This window comes from Garra rufa, chromosome 4 (genome assembly GCF_049309525.1).
Source record: "Garra rufa chromosome 4, GarRuf1.0, whole genome shotgun sequence".
Taxonomy (NCBI): Eukaryota; Metazoa; Chordata; class Actinopteri; order Cypriniformes; family Cyprinidae; genus Garra; species Garra rufa.
In genome coordinates, this window is record NC_133364.1 from 10,416,462 (window position 1) to 10,426,810 (window position 10,349).

General features: G+C 36.6%; 1 protein-coding gene across 1 annotated transcript; it reads right to left on the bottom strand.

The window, feature by feature from the left end:
* Nucleotides 1-4,595: 4,595 nt before the first annotated feature.
* Nucleotides 4,596-8,594, bottom strand: avpr1ab (arginine vasopressin receptor 1Ab). The gene is made up of 2 exons (XM_073838037.1): nt 7,481-8,594; nt 4,596-5,618 (listed from the first exon to the last, which is right to left on the bottom strand). The coding sequence occupies exons 1-2, from the start codon at nt 8,346-8,348 to the stop codon at nt 5,254-5,256; spliced, it is 1,233 nt and encodes a 410-aa protein (XP_073694138.1). The 5' UTR covers nt 8,349-8,594; the 3' UTR covers nt 4,596-5,253.
* Between the last annotated feature and the right edge of the window lie 1,755 nt (nt 8,595-10,349).

Genomic DNA, 10,349 nt, shown 5'->3' on the forward strand with positions numbered 1-10,349 from the left:
ATAACTTACTTAAAGTAATGTGAGAAATATGAAATATAGGGCAAACTTAAGGTTACCTTCAAAGTTAAGCAAACATCTAGAAGACTGAGTCTTAACTGACATGACATGTGATTAAAATAAGGTTTGGCTTTCGTAATTGAAAACCCGCTTCATGCTGTGTCTGTAAAAAAAAAAATACATTGAAAAACAATGGGTTCCATCTATAGACAGCTCTTCTCTGAGGTGACGACAGCTTACACTTCCTTCACTGAACTTAGAGAGAAAAAAAAACACATTGAAGAATGGATAGAGAGAACAACCTGTCAGCTAGACTTTACATAACAATCTGTCTTATTAGCAATCTATTTTATTACTGTCCTGCTGTTTTGAATGAAATGAGAGAGCTACAAAGTTTATACAAAAAAAAAAACAGAAAGAGGAAAAAGACAAAAGTAACATGAAAACTGTTATTGAATAATATATACAAATAATGTCATTTGCTTTTTCAAATGCTTTTCAAATGTGTGTCACAGCAAAACAAGCCCTGGGCAGATGGGTAATGGAGGATTATGCAAAGACAGATTCCAGAATAAACACAGAGGGTCTGTGGAAAAATAAACAAGGAGATGGTGATGCCTATCTCAAAGTAGGAGAAATAATGATGTAATTTGCATGGGGTTGCCAGAGAGAGAAAGGAATGAAGCGAGGGATGCCGGAAGAGAAGAATTGCCTTAAGATTTTACAGGGGACATCGGATGCCCATTTTTTCCACAGGTTTGCACGATTCTTTAGGGTTTTCAGAAAATGTCTGCAGCATACACTACCAGTCAAAAGTTTTTGAACAGTAAGATTTATCATGTTTTTAAAGAAGCATCTTCTGCTAACAAGCCTGCATTTATTTGGATTTGAAATATTTTATATAGTTTTCTATTTGAATATTTTTTAAAATGTAATTTATTCCCGTGATTTCAAAGCTGAATTTTTAGTATCATTACTCCAGTCACACGATGCTTCAGAAATCATTAATATTCTGATTTGCAGCTCAGAAAATGATGTTTATTATGATGTTGAAAACAGCTGAGTACATCCAGGTTTCTTTGATATATATATATATATATATATATATATATATATATATATATATATATATATATATATATATTTACTGTATATATTGCATATTCATACAAATGCATTTTATAACAGATAAATGCTGATCTTTGTATTCATCAAAGAATCCTGAAAAGAATGTATTCAACTGTTTTTAATATTGATAATAATAATAATAATACACTGAACAGCAAATCAGCATATTAAAATGATTTCTGAAAAATCATGTGACACTGAAGACTAAAGTAATGATGCTGAAAATTCATCTTTGATCACAGAAATAAATTATGTTTTAAAATCTATTCAAATAGGATTCCCAGAATTGTACTGTTTTTGCTGTACTTTGGATCAAATAAATCTAGGCTTGGTGAGCAGAAGAGACTTTTAAAAATACATACTGTTCAAAAACGTTTGACTGGTGGTGCACTTTGCTTAAAAATCCTCAATGGTCATGTAAAACGACCTTTTTGCCTTGTCAAAAACAGCTCTGTTCACAGCGAGCCGTTTCAGTGCATGCCTCATTAAATGATAATGAACAGAATAATTTTAATGGCAGAGCAAAAAATGAACTATTAAATAACTATAGTCTCTCTAAAATGTCTGTTGTTTAAGACTGACCTCTTGTTATGTCACGATGTTGTTGCATCGTGGCTGAATTGTAGCATTTAATGAAAAAAACTGAAATAATGAGGGGAAACAGGTGGAGAGGGTGAGGTGAAGAAGATGCAGATGGCTGGAGAGGAAGCCATTAGAAGGTATGCAGAGTATGAGAATTATAGTTGAGTTTATTCTCATCATCTACACTTTGAGCTCAACAGGAAGGCTTCCAGCAGTTAAGATGCATGATGAAAGTTGTTCTATTTTGGATTCTCCTCCATTAACCCTAAGCTAAACTTCCTGTCTTAAACAATGCACTTTCCTTCCTGGCAACCTTGCAAAATAATGTAACATATTGTTTACGTTTGAAGCTATAGAACAATGTGTTCATCCAAACTGATTGTGTTTAAAACAAGTAATGTTCTTTGAAATCCTTGAAACGCCAATTTAGTGTTTTGTCTGTGGACACAATAGTTTGCCATTATCAACACGTTTTGGTTTACCTTTATACATTTCTGTGGCAAACCAGAATATTCTTTTAAATCAACACTCCTATCCTTAATACAGTGCATTTATGAATGGACATGAAGAGAAGAGAGAATGTTTCATCATTCACCTGAACTTATCTAACCTTTCTTTGTTCTTCAGGGGCATGTGAGGACAAGGCGACCGCTGCGATCCCAATTACGCCAGCAAGCTGACAGACCTGGTACGACCGGAGAACTAATGTGAGTGTTTGAAGAGAAGGTGACACATTAATGAAATACTCAATGCCTCCCTCACTTTATCATTAAAGGTGACAGAGACATCCAGAAGGGTGTTTTCATAAAATTGCATTGAGAAATCATTTTTGGCTCATCAAAGAATCCTTCAGTCAAAGGTTCTAAAAAGAAAAATGAACGTGGAAACACACTTTGTTTGTGTTTGTCTGTGCTTCTGCACCTGCTTTAGTGAAACTTCCCTTTTTAAGTCCACATGGCCTTTGACTTTATTAGATTTGCTGCCTAAAAAACAAAGAACCTTTTTTCTCCTCTCATTCACAAAGCTGGCTTTATCTATCCACAACATTTAGTTTAAAAGATGAGCCTGATATTACCTGTCAATTGAGTTACAATCCTATAGTAAAGCGCTGATTGCTTGCTAGTGGTTGTGATTAGGTCCGAAACCAGCATTATGTGACAAGGTTTGTTCAAATACCGGCTTAGCCAGAATGTACCTGTCGATAAGACTGGGATTTGCAGTTTGGAGCCATCAGGGTTTTCATTTTTTAAACAGATAAGAAAAAGCTGTGGGAGATGAAGGTTTTAAATGTAACCTGCACTGAAACTGAAGATGTAAAATAACCTATACAAGGCTTGTTTTCATACATCCGCTAAATCACATTGAGAGCATTTAGTAAAACAATCAATGCAATAACAATTTAGAAATGTGAAGTTTGTTCTGAAAAAAAAAAAAAAAACATCTTGTTGCAGATGTCACTTGGTTTGATATTTTATAGTGAGTTATGCAGTGTACATTTGAGGTCAAAAGTTCTCATACACCTTGCAGAAAGAGGGATCATACAAAATGCATGTTATTTTTTATTTAAATAACCTGAATAAGATATTTCACATAAGACGTTCACATATAGTCCACAATATAAAATAATAGTTGAATTTATAAAAATTGCCCTGTTTAAAAGTCTACATACACTTGATTCTTAATACTGTGTTGTTACCTGAATGATCCACAGCTGTGTTTTTTTTTTTTTTTTTTAGTTATAGTTGTTCATGAGTCCCTGAGTTCTGAACAGTTAAACTACCCACTGTTCAGGTCCCACAAATTCTTTGGTTTTTCAGCATTTTTGTCTATTTGAACCTTTTCCAACAATGACTGTATGATTTTGAGATCCATCTTTTCACACTGAGGACAACTGAAGGACTCAAATGCAACTATTACAGAAGGTTCAAACGCTCACTGATGCTCCAGAAGGAAAAACAATGCATTAAGAGCCAGGGGTGTAAACTTTTGAACAGAATGAAGATGTGTACATTTTTCTTATTTTGCCTAAATATCATGTTTTTTGTCATTTAGTACTGCCCTTCTGCAGCTACAGAAGATACTTACATGTTTCCCAGAAGACAAAATAAGTTAAATTTACTTTAATCTTCAAATTCCAAAAGTTTTCACCCCCTGGCTCTTAATGCATTTTTTTTTTCCTTCAGAAGCATCAGTGAGCATTTGAAGCTTTTGTAATAGTTGCATATGAGTTGTGGACTATATGTAAAAATATCTTATTCAGGCCTACTAAATAAAACATAACATGCATTTTGTATGACCCGTTTTATTTTGGTAAAATAGTTAACGTTTTGCCGGTTCTGCAAGGTGTATGTAAACTTTTGACCTCAACTGTGGAAGATTTACTCTGTAATAAATGTGCGTTCTGGTCCCACGTTATGCAACCAAGATTGCAGACACTGGTCAGCGCAGTGGAAAATTACTCCCACAGCTCAGCGGGCCGGTAAAAATAACTTAATTAAGTTTATATTCCATCCTTCTTTGATCTCAGTGCCACTATTACTATTATAATACATCTGAATCTGGAAGAGACGTGTCAAACTAACATTTTTGGAGCCTGTGTGTTATAAGGATGATGGACAATCTCAGTGGAAAAAGCAATGTTATAAATAGATGAGTTGTATTTTAGTTAAAGCAATGTTTTAAGTTACAAACATTTTGGATTACTTTTGCACTCTCCACAGTTTGCACTCTCATTCTGACGGCACCCATTCACCGCAGAGTATCTGTTGGTGAGCAAGTGATGCAATGCTTCATTTCATCAAATCTTTTGATGAAGAAACAAACTCTACATCTTGGATGGCCTGCAGATGAGTATATTTTTATTTTTAACCAAACTGGACACACTCAGATTGTTCGTAGCTGGCATGTTTTATTTGCTCTTGTTAAGATATATATTTTTTTATTTACATGTTCTTACTTTGAAACAACAAGTTGCAAGTTTTCATGCACACACATGTTTTTATACACCAGACAAAGCTGTTTCAATTTTGCTCAGTTAAAGTTTGGCACGACCAATACAAGACAGAGCTCAAGTTATACACCAGTGCGGAAATAAAATATTGTTTAGTCAGTCATAATCTGACACGTACACACACTCACGATACACTCTTTTCTTTGCTCCCACCTAGTCATAAAGAGCTTTCTGTTATCAGTGTAAACAAATAACTTCAGAAATTAAGCTGAAGTTCTCTCACCAATATTAAACACAAGTAAAAGACAAACCTGAAGTCACAGACTTTAACCAGAAATGGAAAGTGCAACACGACACTATGTGCTGTAAAATAAATGCATCATTAAGAATGAACACATTTTAGGTAATCAAAACTCATTCAGTGTAGATTATGAGACAACCAAAATCTCATTCACCATGAATGTTTCATATTTTTTGAGTAAGGAACCTATACAAGCACACTCTTTTGTTAATAAATTCTCATTATTTATAGTAAAACAGATTAGTAGATATATTTTATTGTACATTCATGTTCAAGTCTCTTGGTTTATCCCCATCTAGGACTCCATTGGGACGCTCTGGCTTGATTTACGTGAACAGTCAAGCTGCAAACATTGACTGGATTTGCGGGAATGGTCTAGCCCTAAAGACTGACTAGACTTTCGGGAGTTGCACGGGTCTCTCCAAGGGTCGAACCCATCTTTGGTCCGGACAGCAGCCAGCTTGGTCAGGAGGGTGTTCCTCCGGATGCTGCTGTCCGAGTCCTCTTTGTGTAACGTGTTTCGGGGTCTGTTCCAGCAGGGGAAACAGGCTAAGAAGTCATTGAAGAGGTGGCCGCTAAAGAGCATGTAGATCCACGGGTTACAGCAGCTGTTGAGACTCGCCAGCAGGGCTGAGAGAGTCACCGCTGCATTTTCAGAATCTGGAAAAGAGAATGATTGAGTGGTTAGCCTTGGGGTTAAATATTTGCACTGGTAACTGAAAGGTTGCAGGTTGCAATAGTTTTGAGAAATGAAGAATCAAAACTAAACTGGTAGTTGAACTGGTGAGAACCTTCTTTTCTTTTTACATCCGAGCAATAATATTTACTTGAACTATAATCTGTTTTGACAGATATAATCAAATAATAGTAGTCTGGTGTTCTTGCTTCTGAAAGTTAATTACTTTTTGGGTACTCTTGAGTGCACAGTTCTTTTGTGTTTCAAGTGTAAATAAATGATAGATCAATATGCCCTCTCAGACTTATGAACAACAAAATATTAGATTATGTAATCAATGATTTTTTCCTTTCATGGAGTGCAAGCATGTCTCCAGATTGGAAGGCAAACTTCCAATAAGGCAATATTAGTTTTATATAAAGAGCATTATGCAATGGTACAGTGTATATGTGACCCTGGACCTCAATACCAGTCATTAGTAGCACAGGTATATTTGTAGCAATAGCCAACAATACATTGTATGCTAAAATCATTAGGATATTAAGTATAGATGATGTTCCATGCAGATATTTTGTTAATTTAATACTGTAAATATATCAAAACTAAATTGATTAGTAATATGCATTGCTACGAACTTCATTTGAAAGACTATTTTCTCAATATTTAGATTTTATTTTTGCACCCTCAGATTCTAGATTTTCAAAAAAGTTGTAACAAACCATACATCAATGGAAAGTTATTTATTCAGCTTTCAAATGATGTATTAATCCAAATTTCAAAAAATGTACCTTTATGACTGTTTTTGTTGTCCAGGGTCACATATATACACACTGATACTAATAAAAAACAGTAATACAACCTTAGTATCCTGTAATCTCAAAGGAATGCTAATGGAATGCAAAGAAGAATCCCCTGAGAAACCGATAAGATCTTCCTGGATAAATTTATGTAAGTTCTAATCCGGAAAATACAGTGAATCTGGAGCCCATCCCTGCTGAAAAAAGAAAACAGCTAAAACCAGCCAGCCAGCTTAGGTGATTCTAACCTGGTCTTATCTGGTTTTAGAGGGGTTTTTGGCCACTTCCTTAGCTGGTCAGGCTGGTAAACCAGTTGGAACAACCAGCTAAAACCAGCTTGACCAACTACTTGGTTTTAGCTGGGGTTTTTTCAGCAGCCACAGTGTGATCTTATTTGGTTCTGTCTTGTTTGGTCTTTTTAAGAGTGTGGTTTCTAATTATTATATAAATTACATTAGCATTTTCATTAGCAAGGAAATTAAAACCATGTATGCAATTATTTTTGGAGGTGCTTGCCATTACACCTTATTAGTATTGTGAAAATTGCCAGAATTAGGGCAAATATATATTACACTGTTAGCCTACTCAGCATAGTTTTATTACGATTGCCTGGTTTGAAATATATTTTTTTCATACAGATGTAGGCTATGTTTTAAAAAGTTTTCAGTAACTACAAAAGTTAAATAACAGTAAAAAATTTGCGACCGGAAATCGCATTTGCTCAGGAGGTATTCATAGAAACAGGCAGCTAACGTTTAGTTGTTGTTGTTTTGTGCAGTACGTCGAAAACATATACTTTTTTATGTTTTTAAAAGCTTTTTAAATTATATACACCACAAATATATAAGAAAAATAGTTCGTGTTTTGTTTAAACATCTTTAAGATGCTTACCGTTGGTTTTAACTGCTCTGGAGCGACAAAAGACTAACCGTCGTCGTTTGCGCCAACAAACTACAATTAACGTTTATAACATCAACCCAAAGCACTTTCAATTGTTTTTAAACTTAATATTGTGCGTATCTACATTTGTAACCATGTGGGCAACTTACCATCCCAGGAGAAGTTTTCATCCCAGACTGACCACATTTGCACGATGAAGAACGGAGCCCAGCACACAATGTACGCCAAAACAATCACGAAAGTCATCTTCACTGTTCTTAGTTTGGCTCTTGAGATGATGGTGACACTACTGACAGAAGCCTTTCCAATCATCCCGTTCTTAGTGCTGTGCGGGGTGCCTTTCTTGGTTTTGCACTTGAAGTTCTTCCAGATACTGTAGCATATGAACCCGTAGCAGATCATGAGGATGATGACAGGGATGAGGAAGATGCCCACGGTGATCCAGGTGATGTAGGCTCGGATGCCCCACGGCTCGATGAAGTGTCCCCAGCAGTCATACACATCCGAGCCGTTCTGGATCTCGCTCAGAGAGAAGATGAAGTATTGAGGGGTGCTGAGCAACAGGCTGCAGAGCCAAGTGGACCCGATCATGATGTATGCGCGCTTCGTGGGCTGCTGGAGGGTCTTCAGAGGGTGGCAAATGGCGATGTAGCGGTCCAGAGTCATCATCACCATCATATAGGTGGACGCGAACATCCCTAGGACTTGGAGATGCTTGACAATCCTGCAAAGGAAGTCAGGTCCGTAAAACCTGAAGGTGATCTCCCAGCAGAGCTGTGGAAGAACCTGGAAGAAAGCCACCACCAGGTCTGCAAGGCTCAGGTGCTTGATGAACAGGTGCATGCGGGAGCTCTTCTTCTTGGTGTTGTGCATGGCCAGCAGAACGCACAGATTTCCAATCACTGCAACGAGGAAGGTGACGCTTAAAACCGTGATTTCCATTTTGGCCACGTCTTCGTTCCTGCCGAACGGGTCAGTGTCGTTGTTCGCCATGGTTTGGTTCGACGCGTTGCCCATGCTTGGGTTTGGAAACGACCTGTGTTTGAAATTCTCATGCGTAAAATCGTGTGCGCTCTCTCAGGTATGTGGAGAGGTGCGCGCTACCCAGAGCTTCATTGCGCACAGATACTCGTGCGTAAAAGGCAGCAGATGGATGGGAATCCCCTGCAGAGTCTTCAAGTGAGCACACTTAGACTCGAGAGGACTGATGCATTTAAGTCTCAGAGACGCGGATCATGTTCTGGTGTGCCTCAAGTGTGGTGATCTGACGCGCAAAGGTAAGGAATGGTGCCCGACAAGTGTTGCATTCCTTAAATCCAGCCCCCACTCAAGAGGGCGGCAAGCTCAAGAGCCGCCCTCTCCCACCACAATAGCACGCCCCTAACCAACGTTGGTACAAGTCACTCCAAGTACGCGCGGTGCGCGCCCTCAGTGGAAGCGACCGAGACCGCATTACAGATTTAATCAAAGTAGCTTCATAGCAATTAACAAGAACATAACAGTAATAATGTTACAAAGGTCTTCAATTATAAAAAGGGTAATATTATCATTATTCAGTTCTGTTTAGTTTCATTTTGTCAAAGTCTTTTTATTCCGCGGGTTTAGTACCCTAATTATAATTGAATGTGAACCTGAGGGTTATTTTTTTTAATTGAGATTTATACATTATCTGAAAGCTGAATAAATCTGGAATCTGAAAGCTTTCCGTTGATAATCTGAGGGTGCAAAAAATCGAAATATTGAGACTATCGCTTTTAAAGTTGTCCAAATGAAGTACTCAGCAATGCATATTACTAATCAAAAATTAATTTTTGATATATTTATGGTAGGAAAGTTACAAAATGATCATGATCTTTACTTAATTTCCTAATGATTTTTGGCATAAAAGAAAAATCCATAATTTTGACCAATGCAATGTATTGTTGGATATTTTTCTACAAATATACCCATGCTACTTAAGTCTGGTTTTGTGGTCCAGGGTCACATATTTATATAAACCGGTACTTGGTTTTCCATTTGACAAATATAACCTTGTTTTTCTCATTTATAGGGAACCCCGACTGTTCTTAATGATAAACCTTTAATAAATTCTTGAATTAGATCCTGTCATGTTTAAAATACAAATTTCATATCCACCTAATTTTTCATAAGAGCATGCTAGGTCATTTGTAAATTTAATGGGTTGACTTCCGGTCCAATCGACATCCATTCATATTTAGCTGTACAAAACTGCTTGATATTGCAAATTGGTGTGTCTTAGCATATTATTTGAATGTATTGTCTTAAGTATGAACACACTGGTTTGTAGTGCAAACAGTTTTACCATTAACTGCATTTTGTTATTCTTCTCGTTATAATGGCTAATAAACCGGAAGTCTTGCCCATAGCTGAAATTTCCAACTTGTTGTTCTAATCTGTATTGTTTCAGCTTCAAGGTTTTCAACAGTGATGAAGCAACCGCTGGTTTTCATGAGTCAGCTGTGATCAGTGAGAACCAGAGATGCAAGCAAAGGTTTGTACACAATGCTTTAATCTCACTTGTTGTATTTAAAAACTTATTGAAAGTAAGTCTCATTACGATGCCACCGATTTCAGAACATCTCCACTTCAAGTCTGAGTGCACATAATGAGGAACAGGTGCCTCATTACCCATGGTTCACACCGCTACTTGCGCTTTCACTTATGGAGGTCATTTGAGCAAGGCTCTGATGTCAAATTTACATTTGTAAAATGAATTAGCAAATGGTTTGTTTGATTGAATTTGGAAACATCTGTGGCTTTTAGTGTATAGCAGATACATTAAGCAAATTGTGTAGAATTTAATTTCACTCAGAAATTCCAGAAGTATTACAAACAGAATGTAACACATTAAATTAAGCATGACATTTTCAATTACAGTTGAAGTCAAAAGTTTACAGACATCTTGCAGAAAAAATTGTTAATAATTTTATCAAAATAACAGGGATCATACAAAATGCATTATATGTTTTATTTAGTACTGACCTGAATAAGGTATTT